We start from the raw sequence: 26,972 nt of genomic DNA on the forward strand, positions 1-26,972 counted from the left end.
TCCCGTCGCCTCGCGTCGCCTCGCGTCGCCTCCCGTCGCCTCCGTCCTCCGCGGCGGCGCCATCCCTCGGCGCGCCCCACCCGGAGCCCGGCGAGCGCGCGGGGGCGGGGAGGCGAGCGCGCGGAGCTGGCGGGCGGCCCCGCGGCCCGCGGCCCCCCAGCCATGTCGGCCGACGAGATGGTGCAGATCCGCCTGGAGGACCGCTGCTACCCGGTGAGCAAGAGGAAGCTCATCGAGCAGAGCGACTACTTCCGCGCCCTCTACCGCTCCGGCATGCGCGAGGCCCTGAGCCAGGAGGCCGGCGGCCCCGAGGTGCAGCAGCTGCGCGGCCTCAGCGCCCCGGGCCTGCGCCTGGTGCTCGACTTCATCAACGCCGGCGGGGCCCGCGAGGGCTGGCTCCTGGCCCCGCGGGCGGACGAGGGCGGAGGGCTGGAGGAGGAGGAGGACATGGACGAGGCGAGCCTGCTGGCCGAGCTGGTGGAGGCGGCCTCCTTCCTCCAGGTCACGTCCCTGCTGCAGCTGCTGCTGTCGCAGGTGCGGCTCACCAACTGCCTGGAGCTGTACCGCCTGGCGCAGGTGTACGGGCTGCCCGACCTGCAGGAGGCCTGCCTGCGCTTCATGGTCGTCCACTTCCACGAGGTGCTGTGCAAGCCCCAGTTCCACCTCCTGGGGGCTCCTCCTCAAGGCCCCGGGGACGGCGGCCTGAAGCAGAGGCTCAGGGAGGCCCGGATGACTGGGACTCCCGTCCTCGTGGCCCTGGGGGATTTCTTGGGGGGGCCCCTGGCCCCTCACCCCTACCAAGGGGAGCCCCCGTCCATGCTCAGGTATGAGGAGATGACTGAGCGTTGGTTCCCGCTGGCCAACAACCTTCCTCCCGACCTGGTGAACGTCAGGGGTTACGGGTCCGCCATCCTGGACAACTACCTCTTCATAGTGGGCGGGTACAGGATCACTAGCCAGGAGATCTCGGCTGCGCACTCCTACAACCCCAGCACCAACGAGTGGCTCCAGGTGGCCTCCATGAACCAGAAGAGGTGAGTACCCTGCAGGGCCCCTTCCTTCCCGGGCCCATTCATTCGCCAGTCCATTCCCCTCCTGTTCGGCCGGCCGGGCGGTCAGGGGAGGTGGCGCCGAGGTGTGGGGATGACATCCTCAGGACTGTTGGCGGCCTTGAGTCTGGCAGCTGCGAACTCGCGAGGAAGACGTGACCCCCCCCCCCCAACCCCCGCCCAGTGAGGTCACCTGGCTGAGCAGTTTCCTTGCAGGCCCTGCGCGTACAGGCGAACTGCCTTTTTTGCCTCTTACCCCGTGGAGAGAAAGATGTCTGTGGTTTCCTCGAAGGATACTTTAAAAGAAAACTTTTAAAAGTTTGTTTTCATTTTTCCCCCTTTTTTTTATTTTTTTTTTATTTCTTATTTTTTAGGCTCTCGGCCTGATTACAGTGACACACTTGGCAGTGACCTGTAACGCTGTCTTGGGAAGACTTTGTTGTTGTTGTTACTGACTTTGAAGCTTTCCACACTGGGGCCCCAATCAGTGACCAGGAGATGACCATTAGAATCGCACATAGGATTGTCTTTCTGATTCTTTATTTTCTCTTTGGCATCTCCTTTCCTTCGCAGGCAGGTTCGTCTCATTGACCCGAAATTTGAGCCTGGCAGTGGTGACCTACAGAACATTTCTGTCCACCCAGCCTTCTCCCTTCCCATCCTCAGATCCCTCCCAACATGCCCTTGGGGGACTGGAAGACAGGAAAAGGAGGTGCGAAAGGGAGGGAGAGAAGGGAATGGAGCTAGGAAAGGAACAGGGGGATAAAAAGCGCAGACCAGATACAGGGAGAGGTGGTCGGCAGGAAAGATGGTAGAAGTCAAGATGGCCCGGAGCCATTCACATACAAGTGGGGGGAAGAATCAGTGTGACCTACGGAGGGACAGGAATACCCTTTCTTCTGGTCTGCTTGTATCCATCTCAGTCCCCACATGAGCCTCACCCTGAAGTGTGGAGCAAGTAGCTGGGGGACTCTCCACCAGACAAAGAAAGCCATAACAGGAATGGGAAGACCATTGACTTGACTTAAGGGTACCCCAAGCCGGTGGCTTTATTTCTACTATAACATGAAATTCATTATGGAAAATGTTCTTTTTTTTTTTTTTTTCTGATGATAAAAATAATAATGATTCTAGAAAACTGGAAAAATGGAAAAGAATCAAGAAACAGAGTATCTCACTCCTACTCCCTCCTTCACAGAGGCAATAGCATCTACAGGTTGGCATGTTTTCTTCCAACCCCTTTTTAGTGTATTATTTATACCACTGAGATGATACTGTATTTTAAATTTGGTATTAGAAGTGTTATTTTAAAACAAATTCTAAGAGCTTTAATTGAAGCAAGAAAGGAATATTCAGTGGTTATGGATGGTACTTGGATTAGGGGTGGAAGGCCCAGGACCTGTCACCTCCACACACATATCTCCCAACTACTTCAACTGGTGTTCAATAGCTCCCCGCCCCCAACTCCAGCTCAAACTCTAACACACTTCACAGAATTCTTTTTTTCTTTCCTTTTTTTTTTTAAGAGAAGGGGGAGGGGCAGAGGGAGAGAGAAAATCCTAAACAGGCTCCATAGCCAGCTCAGAGCCTGATGCAGGGCTCAATCTCACAACCCTGAGATCAAGAGTAGGACGCTTAACCAACTGAGCCACCCAAGTGCCCCCTTTTCATTCTTTACAAATCCTTGGTAGTCCTTTTCTCTTTTTTCCTTTTCTTCATAGGACTATCCTTTCTGTCCTCTGGGGGGGGGGGGGGAAGTATTTGAGTAATGCACGAATACATGCTTAGAAAAATTGCCAATGATGTGAAAAAGCCACAGAAGTAAAAAATATGAGTATGGACATATATTTATATATTATACATTTATAAATATATCTTATAAATGTATATTTATATAAACCAAATATGTTGATAATTGTTAACAGGGAAAAATGTGCATATGCATATACATGTAGGGGTGTGTATGCATCTTATATATCTTTTTACCTTAAAGCTGATTAGGCTGTGCTGATTATTATGACCATTGATACTTCCACTTTGAGAGTTTTTTTTCTATATCAACAAATGGAGAGCTATCTCACTCTCATTAATAGCTTTATAGTATTCCTATGGCTCTACCATAATGTAATCAGCCCTTCCTTTATTCAGGAACATTAAAGTTGCTTCTATTTGCCATTATAAACAATGCTATAGTGGACATCTTGTCCTATGTGCGTCCGTCTTAGCAGGCATATATCAGTCCTGTATGGTCAACCCTTGGAATCCCTGGAAAGGTGGGCCAAAGTACATGTATGTTTTAAATTTTGGTAGCTCCTGCCAAATTGCTCATCAGAAAAATTTTCAGATTTCCTCTCCTGTCAACAGTGTTTGAGCTTGCCAGTTCCTATACTTTTGCCAAGACAAGGTATTATCATCATTTTTTATTTTTACCAATCCAGTGAGCAAACACTGGTGTGAATATTTCTGCTTAAAAGAGAAATTTTTCCCTTCATACGATTATTGGCCTTTTGTATATATTTAGTAAATGGGCTTTGCCAATTAAAAAGAAAATTGATTAATCTTTTTCACATTCATTTTAGACGTTCTGTTTACATATGTAGAATTAATCGCTTGTCTCTTAGGTAATGTTGCACATGTTCTTCCCCTGCCTTTATTTTATCGTAAGGCCTCAAAAATGAAGTCCCTAAAGTGACCAGGCAGGTGAAGTCAAGGAGTAGAAGGGTGGGTTGGAGTTACCGTGAACCAGACAGCTACCCCCCCCACCACAAGAGGGCTCCACCTCGCAGCCACAACTTGTTGCCACCTAGAAGTGAGGAATGGTGTTGCCAGCCAGCCAGATACCAGATTTTTAAATGCTGGCAGCTTGCTTCATTGAAAAAAACCAAAATCAACAATAACAAACACCTTGCAGACCAAACAGATTACAGGATAATATTGCGAGCCTCCAGTATTGGACCTCAGGTTTATAGTGTATTATAGGAAGAAATTTAAAATTTTTTATAGTCAAATGTGTCATGTACCTCCTATTAGCCTTTAATTTTGTATAGGAAAGGCTTCTAAGAATATACAAATATTCATCTAGATAAAAGTAATTTACATTACTTTTATATTTTTGCCTTTTTACATTTGTATTTGAATTGTATGGAGTTTATTTTTATATAAGGTATAAAGTAAGGTTATAGCATATTTTCTAAATGTCCCAGTGGCCTCAATCCTCACTGCGATTTGCACGACCAGTTATCCGATACTAATTTTCCTGTTTCTATATTGACAGATTGGCCATTCCTTTATCAATTACATACTTTTAAATTATTGTAGCTTGGTAAACTATTTTATTGTTCATGGAGCCGAGATCTGTTTGCTCTGTTTTATTTCGATTCTCTTATCTATTCTTTGTACATTGTCTCCTTCAGGTAAACTTTAGAAAGAGTTTGTCAAGGCCTTTTGGAATCTTTTTTTTTTTTTAAAGACATTATTTATTTGTGAGAAACACACAGAGAGAGAGAGAGAGAGGCAGAGACACAGGCAGAGGGAGAAGCAGGCTCCATGCAGGGAGTCCAACGTGGGACTCGATCCCAGGTCTCCAGGATCAGGCCCTAGGCTGTAGGCGGCACTAAACCGCTGAGCCACTGGGGCTGCCCGGCCTTTTGGAATCTTGATTGGGATTACATTATATTTATCGGTAGCTGGGGGAGGATTCATAGTTTCATAATACTTTGCAGGTGGAAAAATGGTTTGTTTTTCCATGTATTTACTTAGGTCTTCGGTCCTTTAGGGAAGGCTTCTTTTATTATCTTTGTATAGTCTGCATATATTTTTTTTATTACAGGTATTCTCAGGTATTTTCTAGTTATTGTTTTTTTCTTTTTTAAAAACATTTATTTATTTATTTATTTTTAAGCAGGATGTAGCCCGCCCCCCCCCCCCCCCCCCCCCCCCCCCCGTGTAGGGCTTGAAGTCATGACCCTGAGGTCAAGAGTCACATGCTCCACTGATTGAGCCAGCCAAGCACCCTGAGTTATTGGTTTTTTTTTTTTTTTTTCTGCACAGTATCTTTTCCCACCAAATTTTAAAATTGGATGCCATATTGGAATTTGTAACCTTCTTTCTCTCCTACTGTGACTCAGATCTGACATCAACTCAACTGGGAATCCTTTCTTAAACTCTCAGTTGGGCTAAATATTCAAATTCTGTGCTTCTTAGCATGCTCTCCACCTTCAGTTGAAATTTTCTGCTTCTGTTTGTTTCTCTCCCTTCTGATGAGGGCCAATTCAGTCCTTATGTATATGCCTACTGCTAACATGGTGTCCAACAAATAACAGATGCTTAAAATACATGGTTATTTTGAATTATGGAATATATTATACATTATTATAATAAAAGTGAATGTTATTTTTTTAAATGTGACATTACTGTATTTTTATCTTGTAACAGTCATTTTAGTTATTTAGAATAGCTGAAAAATGTTAATGTTTAATTGAACATTTACTCTGTACTAGGTACTGTTTTTACTGCTTTGGGTGTATTATCTCACTCTTCACATACACTGTATCAGGCAAGTTCCCATTTTACAGAGTCAGAAACTGAGGCATACAAAGTTAAGTAAATTGCTAAGTTGTGTGTAATAAGTAGAGTAACCAAAACGTAAATATCCATTGAATAGATATAAACATTTAGAATATTTACAATTTGGCTTATAGACTGGCAGTGACCATCCTCATGAAGACTTTTAAATTTTCTTCTTAGAAATTATTTTCTTCCGAGAAGTGGAGCACATACACTTTGTGGTGCTGTGCTGCTTTTTAAAATTTCTTTACATGTATTTCAGCTTCACCACAGCCTTTCTTGTCCAGCATCTTTCTAGTCACTATTGGGTGAACAACAAAGATGACATAGTTCCTATTCTCAAGGAGTTCATGATTGAATTTAGATGATGAGACAAGTAAAAATGAAACCTAGAATGGGATTATTCCTGGGTAATGTGTCTAACACAGTTTCTGGAAACATCAGAGGAAAGTTAGGAGCATAAGCAGATTTTGGCCTCTGGTCACACATGCTACCTTGATTCACTGCCTTTGTGAAGTACCTGTGCTGTTTTACTTTGACAAAGGGGTCATATGCAGAGCAGCCCACTTTCCCCAGGGACTGAATAGGATGGTGATCTCAGAAACTTAAATAATAAAGGACAGGCAGGAACCCTAGGATTGAGAGATTCTGTAGTGATGCTCTATGACCAGTAGTGCCTGGAGAAAATGGTGTTGTGTGACCAGTAGTGCCCTGCCTCGCTGAAAGGAAGGAAGGAAAGGAGGGAAGGAAGGAAGAGAAGGAAAGAAAGATGTTAATGGTGTGCCCGCACACTTACTTGAAAATGGCAATGTTAAGTACATAGCACTCTTTGAGAGGATGCTTGGAAGTCCAGGTATGCAATCCTTCCCAGTGATCTGAATGTAGATTTGATCTCAGGAATTGTCAGGACATAACTCTTCACATAAGCTTCTGTGCCCACAAAATTACTTGCCTTCCTTTCGCACTATAATTGGTGATAACTGGCAGGAACTGGCCACTGTCGCCAACAGTCGGTTCATTAATTTCTCTATTTCGGACGTCTCTAGTCTCTTAGATTGCCCTGCACTTTTGGTCTGAAATTGTTCTGTGTGTGAATACAGCAAGGCCGGGAGAGAGTTAAACAAGTCTCCTGGCAGAGATGGAATTACAGTTGTCAGCCTTAGCTGTCCCCTTTTCCTCTGAGTGAAAGTTTAGTGTTTTAGGGCATGTCTAGAGTAATGGAACCCTCGAGATTTTGTCCTCTCTGGTTAACATTGCAGTGGAGTCTGAGAATACTGTGAAGGAAAGAAAACTATGTATCTACTCCCCCCCACCCCCACCCCCCAGCCCACTGTGATTTTGGCCAATAGTTGTTTGTGTGCTCTGGTTTCTCAGACATGGTAGTAGGTAGCAAACTTGACTATTTCTGTTCCTAACTTTTGCTCTCTCCCCTTCCTGGTCCCCAGGGGAGGTTAATTTGTGTGGAAGTAGCAGAAGGGGAATGAAGGGACACAAACACCCAAGTGCTCCACAGACTGTATAATCCTCTTCTGAGTAGTTGAGAAGATCTTGCCATTGTGAGAAGAGATCTTGCCATTTCTCTCTGTTTACTCTGCCGGTAACAAACTATTCTACGGATGGTTTGTATTTCTTGAGCTCTTACTCTGGGCTGCATGTTGTAGACACTGTTTTAGATGTCACTTCCTATTTCATGCTCACAGCCTCTCTTTGAGGTAAGTACTCTTATTGGTTCCATCTCCCCAGAGGGGAAGCTGAGGCTCAGTGAGTTCAGTTACCTTGCACAGCAGTTATGGGACCAGCACTCGAAGCCACTCAGGCCTCTGTGTCACCTGCCACCCTGCAGTTGTATACAGCTACTGTTCATCTGTGTACCAGTGTTCAGCATGTTTCATGTCGCTTAGTTTTTAAGGATTTAATGAGCTCTTTATTACCTTGAAATGGAGTAGTAATTAAATCAGCATCTATTTTTTTTACTTTTATTTCTATTTACTGTAAGCCAGTCAGGTATGTAGCTACAACACATCATTATTTGATTTAAAAATTCTTCTTTTTATCCCCTGAGGGTAGTATGTCAGGGATCAATATTAAGAAAACACTAGAGATGATAGTTGTTTTTTTTAAAAAAAAAAAATCAATTAGCTTAGATTCATACTTTCACCATTCAAGAGGTGAAGAGTGAAAGAGTTATTTTCAGAAAGTAGGAAATGAGGGGCTACGTGGCAAGTATTTATGGATAAGAGAGAACTTTGTGCATAATTCTAGAGTACATTACAGCTAGTGACAGTTGCAGTTAACAAATGAGAAACAGACCCACTCAGAGTTAAGAAACTTAGGCTTATGGGATGCCTGGGTGGCTCAGCAATTAAGCATCTGCCTTCAGCTCAAGGCCTGATCCTGGAGTTCCTGGATCAAGTCCCACATTGGGCTCCCTGCATGGAGCCCACTTCTCCCTCTGCCTATATCTCTGCCTCTCTCTCTGTGTGTCTCTCATGAATAAATAAATAAAATCTTTTAAAAAAGAAAAGAAAAGAAACTTAGGCTTATGACATGCAGAAAAACATTCCCTCTCGTGACCCCTCTCTGCAAGTGTTCCCCTTTACAGCTCTTACTATGTGTGACATTATGCTTTTCCCTACTTCACAGATGGGGATACTGAGGCTCAGATGAATGGAGATTCAGTGACTTGTCCAAGGTCACATAGCTGTTGAGTAATGGAGCTGAGATTTCCCTGTTTAAACCTGGGCTCCTAATCCTTAGCAATATGCCTCTTCATTAAGTGGTATGTTTCGGGGTGGCAGTTTCATCTCAATTTCAGTATTGAAAAGTTTCTTCTCTCCAAGTGAATTTGAGCATGCTGGGGTCTGGAGAGATGGAATTGTTTACTTTTAACTGCCTATTCATTCAGCCCTTACATATTTACTTAGGACAAATGATTATGCTGGATGAATATTAAAAACTGTTTGATCTTACAAAATTTACTATCTGTGTACTTTTGGGGAGCAAAAACAAATTGCGGGCTGGTAAAATTTAGTGCTTATTTGCAAGCTTTATTTCCTTTGGTTCCCCAAATTTGCACACATAGAGAGGCCATCATGGTCAGATTTTAAGGACCATTGGCAGTGGGAAAAGTAAGCAACATAAACCAGACCCCCCAGTAACTGCCACCCCAGCAAAGTCTGTTGGCATGAAATATGAATGCCTGGCTCGGTTTAGTGGACAATATGAAGTTCTTGTTGAAGGGTACTCTGTTCATTCTCTGATTTGGAAAACAAAACAAAACTAAAACTCATTTAAATGTACACATTACAGGCACCTTTGAAAACATCTTACTGTTTTAGTAGGTGGCTATTACCAACATGTTCTATGTCATTATGCATCAGGGTTGATTAAGCACCTGTTAGGAGATCATAAATGGACTACTCATTCCCTGTTTCTTCTTCGTCTACCCTCTTACATCTGTTTTTCCTATGTGACCTCTACACCCATTATTTCTTAAGATATTGTTACTTTTGAAAACGTGTTGGCACTAGATGTGGCCTCCAAGTTGACCTGGTCTACTTTCTTTATTTCAAACACTAGAAAACGGAGAAATTATAATGATAGTATCTTATCTCAGTGTAGTACTTGCTGATAAACTGTTTGCTGTAATTGTCTTGACCATTCTCTGATGGGTATTAGCCCCATACCAGAGATGGCGAAGTGGGATGTTTGAGCCAGGGTAAGATATCTGGTTATCAGCAGAGGTGGGGTCTGAGCCAGGGTCTCCTGATTTGTGCTTCACGTCTTTCTGTTTCATTATGCTCCCTGCTCACACTCATATAAACTAGAGACTGCTGCATGTATCAGGGAGACTGGCCTAAATGTTTATCTCGTCTGGCCTTCAAGGAGTCCATTAATCCCTGTATGCTGTGTTGAAACAAATTAATTTTTTCTTTTCAATTAAAAAATCGTAAGACTTTTTTTTTAATCTAGCCTCTGAAGCCTGAGAACTGTTTAATTGTATTACTGAATATGGGGCTTAAAACCAATATATTTTTTAAATATATCTCTTTTTAAAATAATTTTCTATTACGATAGGTGAGCATTTGTGAATTTAAGTATTTGTTAATATGTGTAAATACTCGAAGAGTGTTGGATCAAAATATGTTTAATTAGTTCAGTGCTTATGTAGCCCTACATTATTTGTTGTGAAACAATATACAAGAGGCCCTCAGACTGGAAGTGGAGCGAGTGATCTGCCTAGGTGCCTTTGTGGTAAGTGGCTCTCTGAACCACCCTCTAGCAACCGCCCTTAGCATATGCCTGTCTGTGTAGGAGGTGCTAGTGTGTACCTAACATAAAGCCTACCCACTAGGCAGGAAGAATGGGAAACATTCTGAGTAGAGAGACAGGGGAGTGAGGTGGTTATGCATTTCTCCCTTGGCACTTGCTCCCACAAAATATCTTTGGTTCTTGGCATAAGGCTAAGCAAGACTACTCTTGGTTATATTGAATTGCTTATCTTCAGTTGGTAACATTTAGAAAATGTATCATTCTTGTGAATTCTGGGGTTGGAGTGATATTTGAGATGTCATTTGGTCATTCCTCTGTCCCCAGGGAGAATGGGGACAGCTCTTGGAGAGCTAATTTTCTTTAGATATCCAACACATTCCTTACTCTGCCTCAGCAGTTCATGCCATTGCCTTCTTAATGGTCAAAAAACTGACTCTCTGGACCTTTGTGTCTCTCTTTCAGGTCTAACTTCAAGCTTGTGGCCGTTAATTCAAAACTCTATGCCATTGGCGGGCAGGCCGTTTCTAATGTTGAGTGTTACAATCCTGAGCAGGATGCCTGGAATTTTGTGGCACCCTTACCAAACCCTCTGGCTGAGTTCTCTGCGTGTGAGTGTAAGGGAAAAATTTATGTCATTGGAGGATATACTACCAGAGGTAAGTATGTGGTCCTCTTCTATGAGCTTCGGCAGCCTGGAGAAGGGCAGGAGGGTGCCAAAAGAAACACTTTGGTGTACATATTGTAATTTAATACATTATATACTGGACATTTACATATCTGGAAGAAGAGAGTTGTATACTACAGGGGTGGTTTGGATGGGAGGGGACCTTTGATGCCTTTGTGTGATAATGAAAATTGAATGGGGTAGAGGATGGATGCTATGAAGAGAATATATGTTTTCTTTCTATTCTGGCCAGCTGTCTTGTGACTTGACTGGGCAACTCCCAACCTTCTCCCAAACACATTTAACACTATGTAATTTAGGCTAGAACATCCTGCAGATCTTTGTTTTCACTTTCTTCCTTCTTGAATGCAAATATATCAGACATAGTTTACAGAAACTCAGTGCTAGGCTGTTGTTCACATATCATAAGAGGATTATAAAAGACATGAATATAAGACCATTCTTTCCTGACCTCCTCCCAGAGGTGGGAGGTGGTTGTACTGTTTATTGAACTGTACTTTTTTTCGGTGGCTATCTGGTAGTTGATAATTTGGGAGTAAGTTTCTCCAGGAGGTTTTATAGTGATGTTCTTGGTAGGAAGCATTTCACATGATAGTGATAAAAAAAAAAAGCTTGACTGTGTTAAGAGAGGCAGTGGTGGGCCACCAGGAAGAAGTGTGCCTTTCCCTTTATCTCCCTCCAATTGTGTCCAAGTTACCTCTTGGCTAAGGAAATTTATTTCTTCATTTGGGTTATCTGATTGTAAAATGCCCAGAACTTACAGAAAAGGTATAACTAGACTCATGGGACTTTTAGCCCCATTGTAGTAGTAGAGTTACCATTATATCTGACATAGTGAAATAACCTGTCTCTCCTTTATGCTATAATATGGGAGGACAGAGCTCTCCAGCCCTGCTGGCAGGTATGGAGAGAGGTTACTGATATTTCACTTTGTAAAGGACAAAAATCCACATGCTAATATAGGTGCCAAAAATTCTTTTTACTGTAGCCAAATGTGTCTTGTTTGGGGGATTTATATTAGAGGAAGAAGTTCTGTCAATAAATGTTTTATGAGCATCTGATTTACTGTGTGTGTGTGCACGGACGTGTGCAAAAGATTCTGAGTAACACTTCTTAAAGTATCTCTAAACAGTTGCTGTGGAAGGGAGGATGGTGAGTGGTGTTTTAGTTTCCTATGGCTGACTTAACAAACAACCACAACTTGGTGGCCTAAGACAATTTCTAGAAGCCAGAAATCTGAAGTCAAGGTGTGGGAAGTCACATCCCTTTTGAAGGCGCTAGGGGAGAGTCCTTCTCTGCCTCTTCCATCTTTGGTAATTCCAGGTGTTCCTTGGCTGGTGGCTGCATCCCTCCAGGCTCTACCTCCATCTTCACACACCTTCTCCTCTGAGCATATCTACATCTTTTCCTCTTCTGTCTTTTATAAAGATACACTCCTCATTGGATTTTATAGCCCTCCTGGGTTATCTAGGATGATCTCATCCTGAGATCCTAAACTTCATTGACAACTACAAAGTCCCTTTTTCCAAGTAAGGTCACATTCAAAGGTTTTGGGATTAGGGAGTAAACATATCTTTTTGGGGACCTGTTGAACTCACTACAGGTGCTGTGTTTATGCATTTAAGGAGGGGCAGTGACCATGGGAAGCAGTGAGCTTTTTTTTTTTTTTAAATGCCCTCAGATTTTCATCACTGTGGAGCCATTCTCAATGTCCCTCCCTAGTGACTTTCTACTGAAGATAAGATAATTGCTAGCTTTTTTTGGTTATAGATAATTGGGTGAAAAAATAAATAAAGAGACAGAGAGAGACCTAGGAGTCATTTCTTTTACCTTCAATATTGGTGTCCAGGTACAGCGGTCAACTTCATATGCTTAACGAAACCATAGCCCCCAGAGAATTCCTGTGAGTGCATATGTACCTCTGTGTGTGTCTGTGTGCCTTTTTTTTCCTAGGAAAGTAAATACAGTTATTTACTTTTGAACATTTCTAAGAATTCTGATTCCTCCCTAGATTTTGTCACACAGAAAGCACCCTTTGGGCTGACATAATGCACACATACCCTTTGGCTTCTCTTGTGACCAGGAGCTGGGAAACACTGACAGGCAGTACTGTAGCCCAAAGAGTACCCTGCTGGTAGATTTCCTAGTTCTTCCATGGCCTGGCTGAGCAAATGTTCTTTAGATCTGACCTGGAAAACCCTTGCTTGTGTGTTTTCTAGTTTCTCAAGCCACTACTAATATACCTTCTTCACTTGGGCCACCCACGGTGATTCCTGTCTCGGGTTCCCCAAGCCAAATACCTGTGATGGGATGGTTGGGTGATGTGGATGGATGGATGTTTGTGTAAAGGTTGAAAATGGGTTTTCTGAGATGGGAGGGCAGGACGGTTCCTTGTACTCTGAAATTCCCCTCCTCTTCTGTTTGGGATCTTCTCCGCACTTCCTAATAGTTACCTGTATTTAGAATAAGAAATCAGAATCATTTTGTTTTATGAACAATGCAGGGCTCAAAGTTGGGTTCTTAGCCTGCTAACTTCTTAAGTTAGGTAGACTTTTTAAAATTTAGTAAGTAATTCACGATTTTTATGATAGCCGTTTGATTATATTAATTCTGTAGCAGGCACTGAGGAAATGAAAAATTCAATAGAAAGCAATAGTAACCACTCCAGGGAAGAAGGGTGATTTTTTAAAGTTCAGAATCACCTCCAAATGTAAAAGCAAAAAGATTATTCCACCAACTCAAACCACCTCATCATGGTCTGAGCCCTTGTTGGGTGAGGAGAGAAAACATTTACAGAAGACCTGGGAAGACCTTCAGACCAGGACTGAGAAATCCATGGAAGCCTCACTAGAATAAGTCCTTTATTCATGTGGAGGCAAAGCCAGGTTACTAAGGAGCACTTTTTGATAGATTGGAACCAAACTCCCTTGGACTGTCTCCAGAATGAGTTTTATCACAGTAGCTACAATAAAAAGAAAGGTAGGGAGGTATTAATATGGGTGGAAAAAAAGGACAGTTTCCTAAAGCTGTAGCAGTTCTGAAATTCTACAGGCATGGGAACATGTGATAAACGAAAGGTTCAGTCTCCTTCTAGTTCTTTTTTTTTTTTTTAAGATTTATTTATTAATTCATTCATTCATTCATTCATTCATGAGAGACAGAAGGAGAAGCAGGCTCCCTGCAGGGAGCTGGATGTGGGACTCGATCCCAGGACCCTGGGATCACTGAGCAGATGCTCAACCACTGAGCCCCCCAAGTTTTCCTCCATCTAGTTCTTTCTATGTTCTCTTACCAGGCACTCAATTGGTGCCAGCAATAGTGGTGGAGCTCTTTCATCATTGCTAACTGGGAGTGGGTCCTCCTGTGTCTCACCCCCAGGGGGAAGTGTTGTATGCCTTAGTTACATGTCTGTTCCCAAGCTGAGTTGTCTCTTACACTGATGAATTTTGTTGTTTAAACAAAAACAACAAACAGAAAGTTCATTCTTTCTGATAACTCAGAGCATTTTTTATTCTGCTGAGACTAAAATATTCCATTTATTTTTTCCTCAAGGAGAAGGAGATAAAAAAGAACAAATAATAAAGGAAAAATGAAATGAGATACTTTAAATTTCACAAGCATTTTTTTCAAAAAGAGAGTAAACAATATTTTTTCCTTAAAGCAGCTATGAATGCAAGATGATTTTGGAGTAGCCTTTGATCTGCTTTCTGATTTTACCCACATAAGAACTAGTCATCTCTTGTGAAGTGGGCACAGGAAGAGGGAAGGGCCTTTGTTAGTATGTCTCTCCTGTTGCAACCGAGAAATAGAATTGCCAAGTGATTCTATGGCTTGAAGGGCATAGGTGATAGTTTCTTGGGTTTCTCCTGACTTGCAATTGTGTGATTTCCTTTAGACTAGTCCCTGAAGATCTTGCTTGGCTCACTTGTCTTATTTAGTATAGTTGGCTATCAAAAGTAGATCCTCTTCGGGCTCAGCCTATCATCTGTATTAAGAAGTCAGTAATTCTGTAGCTGTTGAAGAGAGTTCCAGGCGCTGATTCTTTTTACATGGATTTTGGTGGTTCTAAACTGTGTAGGGGTACCAGGGAGGAGGAGGGTATGCTCCAATCACAGCTGGCCATGTCCTGGAGCTCTGGATTCTGAGAGCCTCCCAGGGAGGGGACACACTTGATTGGATTACGGGAATGAATCTAAACAGATCACCTCCTAGCCATTTCGAGAACTATTGTTCCAACCTCTGCTTCTCTGAAATAGTTTTGCCTCTCTGTTACCAAATTATTCAGGTGGGGGTCGATGTTTACTACAGCTTAGGCAGATGGTGATGTTACTTATGTCTGTGTCATCATTTGGCCTCTTTCTTCATTTCAGACCGCAACATGAACATTTTGCAGTACTGCCCCTCTGCCGACATCTGGACGCTCTTTGAAACCTGCGATGTCCACATTCGCAAGCAGCAGATGGTATCTGTTGAGGAGACCATCTACATCGTGGGGGGATGTCTGCATGAACTGGGGCCCAACCGGAGGAGCAGCCAGAGCGAGGACATGCTCACCGTGCAGTCCTACAACACTGTCACAAGGCAGTGGCTCTACCTCAAGGAGAACACATCCAAATCGGGTCTTAACTTGACTTGCGCACTTCACAATGATGGCATCTACATCATGAGCAGAGACGTTACCCTGTCAACCAGCTTGGAACATCGAGTTTTCCTCAAATACAACATCTTTTCAGATAGTTGGGAAGCATTTAGGCGTTTCCCAGCCTTTGGACACAACTTGCTGGTTTCCTCTCTTTATCTGCCCAATAAAGCAGAAACATGACTGAACTGACTGAGGATTTAAAAGAAACCTGGTTCAAGACAGAAAAAGGAAAAAAAAAAAATGTAGTGTCCCATTTCAAGGGAGACCAATTTCTAAAGGGAAAACATGAGTTAAAGTAGGTCACATGTACAATAGCTGTAAATAAGCTTACCTGAACTAATTACTTGAAAACATGTGGAGAAAAGAGACCAACTTTATTATTTTTTTAATTATTGATTTTTAAATTATGGGAGCAAATCCATGATAATATTTTCATCCAAATATGATACCCTTGGGCCAGTGACTGAAACTGATGATCATCAAAAAGAAGATTCATTGTGTCTGCTTTAGTAAAGGGCCAAAGTCAATAACTGACGTGAATGGTAAAGATCATTTTAAAATCCATTTTATTTAGGTCACTTGAAATATCATTAATACCTTCAGTGAGAGATTTTTGTTGTTCTTCACATACTTGACAAATATGTATATTAACATTGTCATTTGCCCCTTTTCTCCCCACATATCCTTCCAGTGGTTTAAAAATCGGGTTCTGTATTTAGATATTTTATTTACACTATCTTTTAGGAAGCTTACAATGATGGAGCCCTATAGTTCTTACAGCATCCAGTCCTCCCTCCCTTGCTTAAAACCTTCTCAGCTATTTTTCCAAACTTGTTTGCAATTATGTGTACTGAATAGATAGGCAGATATAACCTCTTATTTTATTTAGGTAGCAGGTTGCAAATTTATGTGGTTAGAGAAGTTGCATGGCTAGGCATTCTGTATTGTTTAAAAGAGAGGATATATTGTTTAAAAGGATGGAGATATATATACATATATATATTTTTGAAATTGAGTCTTAAATCTAAATGGGAAGGGAAGGAAAGGCCAAATAAGGAAAAAAAAATGCCTTTAAGAGTTACTTTTAATGAATGTATTTGACTTAGTTCTCTTTTTTTGGGTAAGAAAGATAACTGTCATCTTTAGATCAGGCATCTCTCTAATTTAATCTTAACCTTTTAATTCATGCTTTGCTCTTATGAGGTAAGGTGAGGATAGCTGTGGAACATTTGTGCTGGAGAGAGAAGGGGCTCTTTTAGAGATGGTACGGCTTCTGGTGGCTTCTCTGGATTTAGGTAGGTTCCCTTCTTGCCTTGGTTGTTGAATGGAACCAAGCTCCAGCAGTTGTTTTCAGTAAGTCACCTAACACGAATAAAAGCTGCTGCCAGTCATAGATCCATCCCTTTGAAAATGTATACTTAGAGAAATCTTATTCTTTCTTAACTTCTCTGATTTTTTGTGATGGAATCAGTGAAGCCGTGAGCTGGAGTCCATCTTTCTGTTCTAACGTTCCAGTTACAGCATGTCTCACTTTAAGAAAGTCCCGCAGAAAAAAAACAATCATGGCAAATCCATGCATTCCACACTTACCCGCTGCTTCCGGCGTGTATTCGCCATGCATATGTGGTGCAGAGGGGTTGATCACTTCAGCAGAGCTCTTCAGGTCATCAGAAGAGTCACTGCAGGGTTTCTTTAACAACCATGGCCTGCTAGTGGAGTTAAAATCAGGATCTGATTATAAAAATCCTATTTGCACAACTTTTCAGGACTATTAAGTAAAATGAGGCAAGCCTTTGTTGTGGACTTGGAGACAGCTCTTTGATCTTGTTACCAAATAATCATACCAGTACTCTACTTACACTACTTAAGGGTTTCTAAGCCATATCCATTTATTCTCAAATACTTAGCCTTTTTTTTTTTTAAACTCGGAACTGAAATCATCTTGGGGATGGTACTCTAATAATAGATTTATATTAATTTATATTCATTATGTAATTGAATTTCCAGTGTCCTATAATTTCATTGCATATATTTAAAAATCTAATTTATTTTAGATAGTGTTGACTTTTGTTGCTACAAATTTTAACTTTTTTAAAGCTTAACCTTGTATATCCAGAAGATTCTAGCCAGTTGAATTAGTTCTGGACAATTTGACCTTAGCTTGTAAATAACCACATCATATAAAATGTAATATTGCTGCCAACCAGTTCTCTTCCTGATTACATTCTTTGGATGTGTTTTCCTAATGCCAACAATTAGATTCTTGGACCAAGTGAAGGAATACTCTGATCCACAAAGTTCTTTTTATAAACCAGGTTTGATGTGTGTGTATATGTGCATATTATCTGTGTGTGTGTGTGTGTGTGTGCACGCACGTGTCGTGGCATATTATAGCTCTAAGATACACAGACTTTTAACAAAGTTTTGTTACTCTGGACTGCCAGTGGTACTTGGGCAAGGCACAATGTGCAGTAGGAACAGATCTGTGGATTTGGGTCACCCTTCTTCCTGCCGTGCACATGAGCTACATTGGCATTTTGAGGATAATTTTAATTTAGCTCTGTTCTCGTATTGGTGCCAGTGTTGTATTGAAGACTCTACCTATGATGAGGGAATGTTGCATTGAAAATCCCCTGTCATCCCCCAGGACTTTGCCTTTTTTTTAAAAAAATTTTTATTTTTATTCTGGTATAGTTAATATATAGCGTTATATTAGTTTCAGGTATACAATGTAGTGCTCTTTGATGATATCCCTCCATTTTCTTCCTTCCTCCAAATGCTTCATCCTTCTTTTCTGAAATTCTTCTGAGGGGTACTAACCTCCCACTGCAGAGAGGGGAGTTAGTGGAGGACCCCTGATAGTGGGAGCCATCCTGCCAGAAGCAACCTATTTTACTAAGAATAGTCTGAGTGGCAGAGTGAATCCTGAGTGTGGATTGGTGGAGGGAGGTTGGTTCTTCCTTTCATTTTTCCTGGCTTTCTTCTTAAGACCCTTGGTTTCAGAGGCCTCTCCCCTTAGCATCCTTCAAAGTTTTTCTGATGAAAATATATGAGTTATTTCAACAGTGTTGGTTAAATCATAACAATGAAGTACTGAGAAGGTTATGGATTCTACTAAGAAACAAATAGATTAAGCATGAATACCAAAGAGAATTGAACTCGGCCATGTTTTTTTGAACCAAAATCCCAAGTAATTCCAAATGCCTTAGACATCAATTAAAGTTGTATTGAGATGGACAAGCTCTTTCTCTCCAAAGGGTATTAGAAGTAAATGCTTATTTTCTTTCAATAAAGACTTACTTAATGAGCATTGTGGATGCCATGTTTTCAGATTTCCAGGTAAAGTCATGACCCAACCTGTTTGGCCACACAGGTAAATCGAGTGGAAAGGCCTTGGCCTTCTTGATCAACCAACATCTAATGAGCAGTGGCTTAATGCAGAGCACTCGTGAGGCAGCATAGTGACAGAAAGGGAAGATGGGTGAGTTGTTGGATGCCTTTTTCCTAGACCAGGGATGGGGAATATATAACATCTGTACCACCATTCTCTGATGGTGGCATTATGAATGAGTAGCACTCCTTTCCTCTGTGCCAGGAATTGGTCTCAATCCACGTCATCAGTGCTTCCAGGCATCCATTGCCCATCCCTCAGAGTGAGATGAAGTTCATTTGTCATCCCTGCCATAGAGGAATGAATGAATTAGGTGAGTAGATTACATTCAAAATGGCTTTGAAAACACTGAGCTGATTCAGCTCTGTTCCCTGGCTCCCAGAAATACTTACTGAAAGTCTATTGTGTGGAGGACGTTAAGACTAGGGATATAGTCATAAATGAGCCATGTTCCCTGACCTGGGAGAGCTTACAGCCTTGTGAAAATGTTTACTGTAATCATTGTAACCAGTGTCCTCAAAGATGCCTGCTTTTGTAAGGCATCCTGGGGCTCTCTGGCCTGGCTTCCTCTTCAGTCCTGGTCCAATCTGTTCACTGCTTCATGATCTACTAACAATTGTAACAAACCAGTTTTTCTCTAAATTTGAACATCACAGCCTATGTTTCTGTTGTAATGGTATGCTTTTTTCCCCACTATTTTTCATAGTCTTCTCTGTACTTCATTTTTCAAAAGAAAAATTATATGTGATCTGCTGTAAAGGTAATTACTAGGAACCACAGCATATGTGGCTAAGGGCTCAGCAGCTTGATCCCATGAGAAGCAGGAGCAAAATCAGGGAAATGAGTATCGGGAGAGAGGCGAGCTGTACACGTGTCTCTACCTATGCCTGCAAAACACCTCTATAAAAAGTATTACTATATGGTTATTAAGACACTTGTCCTGAATTAAAGTCAGTTAACTTCACCTGTGTGATAGCTATCAGAGTGGTTTTCTGTCCTTATGTTTCATTTACATAAGAATATTCCTTATTTTTCATTTTCTCATGTTAATTTAGGAACACGGTATAAAATACACACCAGTTGACATATGCTAACTTCTGCACTTGACATAACCATTTTTATTCATTCCTACAGGAGACATTAAATGTAAAAGATGGTCAATTTTGAGGAGCAAAAGGGTGCTGAGATGACTTTGGTAGGATTGGCTGGTGCTTTCTCAAATGGATGTCAGAGTTTATTACTAGTAAAGAAAAAGAAAATGTAATTTGCATTATTGTGTCATTTTTCTAAGAAAAATCTTAATAGGGGTTCTTTAGATGTCTCTACAATGTTTTCCTATCTAGTGGTCATTTTAGGAAAATTGATAATCTGTAGAATGAACAATTACATTTTGTTATTACTGACACTTTGTTAAAAAGGTTGTATTGTGTCTTCAAGTTGTGGCTTAAAATGTAAACATTATGATACTATTCATACAAATACAATGATGCCTATGATGCACTCAAATAGCATTCGTTCTGTGTTTATAACTAGAACTATAGAAGAAAATCTCTTCAAATAAAATAGTTCTAAATCTTAACAATCCAAATTGTTGTCCATTAGGTACTGTGTACCAGCTGTGGGGTCAGGGCTGTGCCAGAGCTGAGAGGAAACAGGGCCCTCAGGTGGAGGACGCCTGACTTGCAGGGAAGGCTAGACCAACGCTTAGAAACTGGCTAGAGAGGCGGTAGTCCTGCTGGAAGATGGACCACATGGGGTAGCAGAGGTTGTGAGAGCCTTTTGTGTTTGGAGAAGAGGGATCTGGAAGGAGGATCTCTGAATCCTTAGAATTCAACAGCAATTACAGCCCACCACAATCTGTTTCCACCCCGTCTTCTAATATTTCTCTGTTTTTAAGCACCCCTCACTCCTGGAAAACTGAAACACAGCTCCTTGCCTTTTTTTTTTTTTTTAAGATTTATTTATTTATTTATTTGAGAGAGAGAGAAAGCACACGGGTGGAGGAGAGGGACAGAAGAAAGAATCTCAAGCAGACTCCCCACTGAGTGTATAGCCCGATGTGGGACTCGATCTCAGGACCCCAAGTTCATGACCTAAGCCAAAACCAAGAGCAGGAGGCTTAACCAACTGTGCCACCCAGGTGCCCCACAACTCCTGCCTTTGAGGCTGGTGAGGGGGATGCTGGGGATGGCAGCATTACAAAATGAGGTTCAGAGCTACTAGATGATACCCCAGAGATGTCCATTCCTTTCCATCCTTTGATTGCCTCTCGTGCAGGAACCTACCTGTTCACACAAGCCCACCTTATACATACAATTTTAAGAATGATCCACCTTAAAATAACACTGCTACCTCATAAGAAACCTAAGACATACCCACCTTTACACCAAGGGAAACAGTCAAAAATCAGATCCAGCCACTGCTGGATGACATCACAGCTTATTGCATCCCCAAGTCCAGGGTTGTCAGGGTATGTCCATCCTGAACACTGATGAATGACTACTAAATTCTAACAATCTATCACGAATAATCCAAATTATTTCCTACACACTCAAGACACACCAAAACAACCACACCCACCATGAACTGAGTTCTTATTCTGTGTAAGGAATTCCAAGCATTTTTGAAAATTTAACTGATTTAATCCTCACAACAATCCCATATGGTCAATACAGTATTATCCCACATTATGACTGGGGAACCAGAGGAATTACCGGTCACGCATTGCTATTTGGGAAAAGGGAGAAGAGAAGACTGACTGCAGTCTACTGATCCAAACTGTGGACTATACTTTTCCCTGCAGGTGAAGGTTAGCAAATGCTCCCTGCTCCAATGATGGAGTGGGTTTCTGGTCAACTGATCTGGGAACCCTTGCTTCTGTCTTGTAGTAGAATGTTCCACAGCCCTGCCCGAGACACTGTGCCAATGCGGTAGTCCTCTTCCCATTGGAATGGTTTATTGGAGGGGGTGGTGTGTGGGGAGAACTGAGAATTTCTGGAGAGACTGGGGGATCCTCTTTGCAGGGCATAAACATTTCTTTGGAGATAAAACCCCTTTAAGAACCCAATTAGAGGTTGATGGGTCTGATCTCTGGCAACTCCATGGGCTAAAGGCCCACATCTAGAGAGCCCATCTTTGTAATATCTGTCTTCCTGCCCATAGTCTTTACCCTCAGCTTAATGGCGCCAATCCCTTCCTCTCAGCTTTGGGAAAGCCTGCAATATTAGGGGTCTGCCCTTGCTAGTGTACATCCCAGGGAATGTTGCTTTCATAGAAATGACTGCTTCTCTGTGGCAGGAGGTGTTTGGGAGGGGTTCTGGGCATACATTCCCACTGTGTCTTTGCCTGTTCTGAAGGCCCAGTCCCTACTATATTTTCCCTATTTGTTCATACACCTTTGATTGAAACAGAGGCTCTGGTTCTTTTTTTTTTTTTTTTTTTTGAGGCTCTGGTTCTTGCAGTTCTGTAAGGCAAGGCAAATGTCACCTGACCCTTTGCCATTGCCTGCCTATTGGAGGCAGAACGGGGAAAAGCCTGGGTGCCAGAGCAAGACTGGCTGAGTCTGCTTCCCAGTTCCACCACCTTCTAGCTGTTTAGCCTTGGTCAGTTTACTCCATCTACCTGAGCCTCAGATTTTTTTTTTAATATTTTATTTATTTATTCATGAGAGGGAGAGAGAGAGGCAGAGACACAGGCAGAGGGAGAAGCAGGCTCCATGCAGAGAGCCCAATGTGGGACTGGATCCCGGGTCTCCAGGATCAGGCCCTGGGTTAAAGACTGCGCTAAACCACTGAGCCACCCAGGCTGCCCCTCAGATTTTCTTTTAACTGTAAAGTACAGATGACAACTGCATCCACCCAGTGGAGTTATTATGAACATTGAATGAGGAGATCCACATGGACCCTCGGAAGGGCACCTGGCATATAGCATACAGGGAACATGAGTTGTTATTATTACCAAAGCCTCTGGCTGTTTTCTTTATATGTTCAAATGGGCTAGCATGGCCAGAAACTAATGCCTTTCTTAAAATACCTTACTGAAGCCATCAAGAGGTAACTAACACATTCCAAGATCCTGATGTGTTTCCGTCATTTCTCCCACAGATTTGAATCACAAGATAAAGCAGTATAGCCAGTTACCTTGTTTCTCACACAAGGATAGGGATGGAGAATCCTACTCATTCCACCCTTCATCTTTGTTTAGCGGGTCCCACATTTCAGTGTTAGATAGCTGGAACATCCCATCCCAAGTACCAAACTTTTTATCAAGACTTTGATGAGACCAGCTGAGGTCATGTGTCCATCCCTAGGGTAACAACTGTGGCTAGAGGCTTGGAGGGAAAACTCCAGCCCAACCACATGGAATGAATGAATACCAGATAACAGGGGTTCTTCATGCCAAAAGAAAGGGGTGTCAACTGTTGTATCCTGAGAAGACCATCTGAACAATCTGAGCTAAGCTTGTTAGGCTTACTGCAGTGAGGGAGGAACATTACCTTGAGTCTTAGCCACATCTCAGAAGGAGGAAGTCAGGTTTTCAGGCCTGGGCTGGATGCTCTTAAGGCAGATTTTGAAACTGGGCAGAGTTTATGATATGAGAGCTTTGGGTGCAACGTTCTGTGGGCATATTGCAGTGAGATCTTGCAGCTAGCCTTGATGAGTAGTAAGCTGTTAGTTTTGGTGAAGTAAGCTAAGTACTGGCTGCATAGTATTATGAAAGATAATTCCTATGACAGTTACATAATAGTTCTACTGTGTGTTTCTTATTCCTGTTCTAGATTGCAGTTTCCTTGATGATATGGTGTCTTATTCATTTTTTATCATGCTTAGAGAATACAGCAAAGCCTTGTGCACAGCAGATTCTTAACATGTTTGTTGAATTTGGAAGGCCTTGAAGCCTCGTTGGGTTTTCTAAAAAGAAATGTAAAAAAAAAAAAAAAAAGAAATGTAGGTTTTGGTATATCCAGCCATAATATTTCCTTAAAGGAATTAAGTTAGTGGTTTTTTTGATCAGCAACTTTTATTAGAAATACCTTACAGTGTACCTTTCTCTTCAACCAATGTATATAACCCATCAAACAGGTAGGAGAAGTTTCAACCTCTGGTTGGGGCTGGAAAGGAAATTTGCCCACAAACAGTAGTGATGCCAGAGCTCAGTAGCACTACAGGAAAATGGGAATTGAGCCCCATCACTTTGTTAGTTCCTTGTGAATAGAATCAATATTAGGGCTGGAGCAATAGTATTGTCACTTAAAGAAGTGACTTCTTTTTGTAAAATCTAAATTGAATGCCACAAATATACAGTTTCCAGAATTTGAATATTAGATGGAAAGAGAATAGAAAACTAGTCAGATATTGTTACAGGAAAGTCTGTTGACTCGGTGATAGAGGGCCAGTTTCCTGTCTGTGGCCTGATCCTTCCTCCTGCCTCGGTGCGGGGTGAGGAGGGGGAGGTGGGCTGCAAAGAGCTTCCTGAAGGGTGAGGGAGTCCATGGAACAGAGAGAGCCCTGCTCACATCACTTCCAACCCTGGCAGATGTCAAGGTAGTGCTGGGTGGAAGGACAAGAAATCAGAGGCAAGGGATCTAAAAAGAGGCACTGTGATACAAGTGGTTTGTGGCTAGAGTTGATTTTTCTCATGGTCTGGTGTGTGTATATTTGCCTGCTCACCTTATTTTATCAAAGTTTCTGCAATTGAAGTGATGTCTTTTTGAAAGTCTGGGGATGGCGGGTACTGTATTAGCTTCCTAGGCTTCTAAAACAAAATATTACAAAGTGGGTGGCTTAAAACAACAGAAACTTACTGTCTGACAGTTTGAGGCTAGAAGTCCAAAACCAAGGTTTCAGTAGGGCCATGCTCCCTCTGAAACCTGTAGAGGATTCCTTCCTTGCCTCTTCCAAGCTTGTGGTGGTTTGCTGGCAACCTGGTGCTCCTTGGTTTGTAGCTGCATTGATCCTGTCTCTGCCTTCATCACCACGTGCTGTTCTGCTTGTATTTCATGGCTGCTTTAGGATGTCACATGGGACTAGGAGCCCGCCCTTCTTGAGTGAGATCACACCATAATTAGTTACAGCTGCAACAACTCTACTTGCCAAGGAAAGTCAATTCCTTGGTACCAGGGGGTTTGGACTTCATCTTTTTCTGGAGGGAACACAACCAATAATAAATACTAAATCTTCTTCTAGAACTTTTTAATTGACGTTATTTTCTACCTAATGCCATTTGGCGAGAGGGGACCCATTACATGAAAGGAGGTCTGCTTTGAGTTGTATATTTCCCCCAGCTCTCCACCTCCTCATCAGGGAGTATCTTTTCGTAATCATAAATCTTTTTTTTTTAAGATTTTATTTATTTATTCATGAGACACACAGAAAGGCAGAAGGAGAAGTTGGTGCCTTGTGATGAGACTGATGCGAAACTCAATCCCAGGACCCCAGGATCACGCCAAAGGCAGATGCTCAACCTCTGAGCCACCCAGGTGCCCCCTATAATCATAAATCTAAAAGAATAGAATAGATTAGTCCCCTACTGTTAATTTACTGCTTTGATTTCTAGTTAATTTTTATTTCTATTTTTAATGAAAAGCAAAGCATTTTTCTTAGCTAAGTGCATGAGTTAGCAGGTTTCCATGATATTTGTGAAGTTAGTGCTATCGGTGTATAGTGTCCCACACAGAATGATTTCTGCCACCCTCGAATACCTGGAAGGTACTCGCCAATTGGAATTCTTTTGAAAGCACCAGATATTGATTCTAGCTAATTAAAAAAAAGAAAAGAAAGAAAAAGAAGAAGGAAAAAATACTAAAAATATACAGGTCGGCTTAATATTTAAAAGGAAATCAAAGAAGCTATGGGAACTGTGGCATCCGTGGCAACTGGGACCTCCAGAACAATCTCCTCAGGGCTCTGCCCAGGAGATACAGGAATTCTAGTTGACTTCTGGCCCCACGTCCTCAGCTCACCATGGAAATTCAACAAGTGAGCGTCCTGACCATCCAGCTAGAGAGGCCTGCCCACCCCAAGACAGGGCAGGGCACCTTGATGGAAAGTCCCACCAAGACTGTGCTCAGGGTGGGAAGGTGATTCTTCTTTACAATCTATGGAGTCAGGGTGGCACTGCTCCCATCCTAGGAACCATCTGACACATTTGTTGTATGTTTTGGAGTATACCAGCCATGGTAAATCTCTAGTTCTGTGGAGGCACTAGATAGAGGCCTGTTCCATAACTACTTTAAAAAAATGAGGGACGCCTGGCTCAGTGGTTGAGCGTCTGCCTTTGGCTCAGGGAATGATCCCAGGATCCGAGATTGAGTCCCATAGCGGGCTCTCTGTGGGGAATCTGCTTCTCCCTCTGTCCCTGCCTCTCTGTCTCTCATGAATAAATAAATAAAATCTTAAAAAAAAAAAAAAGAAAATTAAACAGATCCAGTGGCAGGGATCTAAGATGTTATATATCATAATAATCAATGGTTGCTGATTTATCCAGTTTTCTTATCTGACTAGCCAATCAGGATAAAGAACAGATAAGGAGTATTCATTAACCCTGTTTATTATTATTGTCATTACCTGAATATTCTGTAGCCCAAACTCTGACAATCTTCTGAGACTTTAACAGGGAACGCACTCTCTTTAAGCAAAAGCACCCAATTGTGAGAGAACATTCTGACCTTTTTCTCATCTGTGGTGCCCACAGCAATGCCATCTACTTTTACTACCTTAGTCTGAGTTGCGTTATGACTTTCACAGGTCCTTGGCACTTTTGCATTCACGTGCCTCCTTTTCCACAAAAGATATAAAATAACATTTTTTGATTATGTTGGTGTAGACAAATAGATGGAGTCATTATTATATATTTATGTTTTTCTTCTGATATTAAAAGAAATTACAAGTAAAACGTTTTTATCCGCCTCTAAAAGCCCTGTGACACTGAGTCCAGTCTGCATCCCAGAAAAGTCAGCCCTGTGCTCACTTGGTCTGAGACATGCCTGCCTCAGCCCTGCTCTGTGAAGGATCCAGAACCCACACCCAAAGGCCTCTTTCCGAGAAGTCTGAGCTCAGGCAGCCTGAATGCAAATAGCAGTTCTGCTCTCACTAGCTGGTGACCTGGCCTCAACCCCACAGTCCTCAATGTCCTCATTTGTGGGACGCAGGTAATGATACCAGGTGTCTCATTGATTTCTTACCAAGATCACCTGAGAAAACGTAAACACTTCCCGCAGGATCTCACATATGGTAGATACTCTGTGTACGACAGCTGCGCCTATTTCTTGTGACCACTCTTCCTAGATTGTGAGAGTAATAGCCTCACCGAAGGGGCCCCTGGAGGAAATCTGGTTGATTATTTGATGATTTGACCCCTTCCATGACC

At 42.1% G+C, this 26,972-nt stretch overlaps 1 protein-coding gene across 8 annotated transcripts in view; it reads left to right on the top strand.

The window, feature by feature from the left end:
* Window positions 1–47: 47 nt before the first annotated feature.
* Window positions 48–26,972, top strand: part of KLHL42 (kelch like family member 42) — a 151,726-nt gene continuing 124,801 nt past the window's right edge. For 3 of the 8 annotated variants that reach the window (XR_008663557.1, XR_008663559.1, XR_008663558.1), the window contains exons 1-3: window positions 48–1,034; window positions 10,350–10,543; window positions 14,943–18,918. Coding sequence is in view for 1 of the 8 variants with exons in the window: in XM_055318621.1 (XP_055174596.1) it covers window positions 163–1,034; window positions 10,350–10,543; window positions 14,943–15,394 (1,518 nt within the window). In the remaining 7 variants the exon portion in view is untranslated. Of the gene's footprint in view, window positions 1,035–10,349; window positions 10,544–14,942; window positions 20,114–26,972 lie in introns of those variants that run through there. The other 5 variants (XR_008663560.1, XR_008663561.1, XR_008663562.1 and 2 more) reach the window with 5 other exon arrangements.

Source organism: Nyctereutes procyonoides, unplaced genomic scaffold (assembly GCF_905146905.1).
Source record: "Nyctereutes procyonoides isolate TBG_1078 unplaced genomic scaffold, NYPRO_anot_genome, whole genome shotgun sequence".
NCBI classification, from domain to species: domain Eukaryota; kingdom Metazoa; phylum Chordata; class Mammalia; order Carnivora; family Canidae; genus Nyctereutes; species Nyctereutes procyonoides.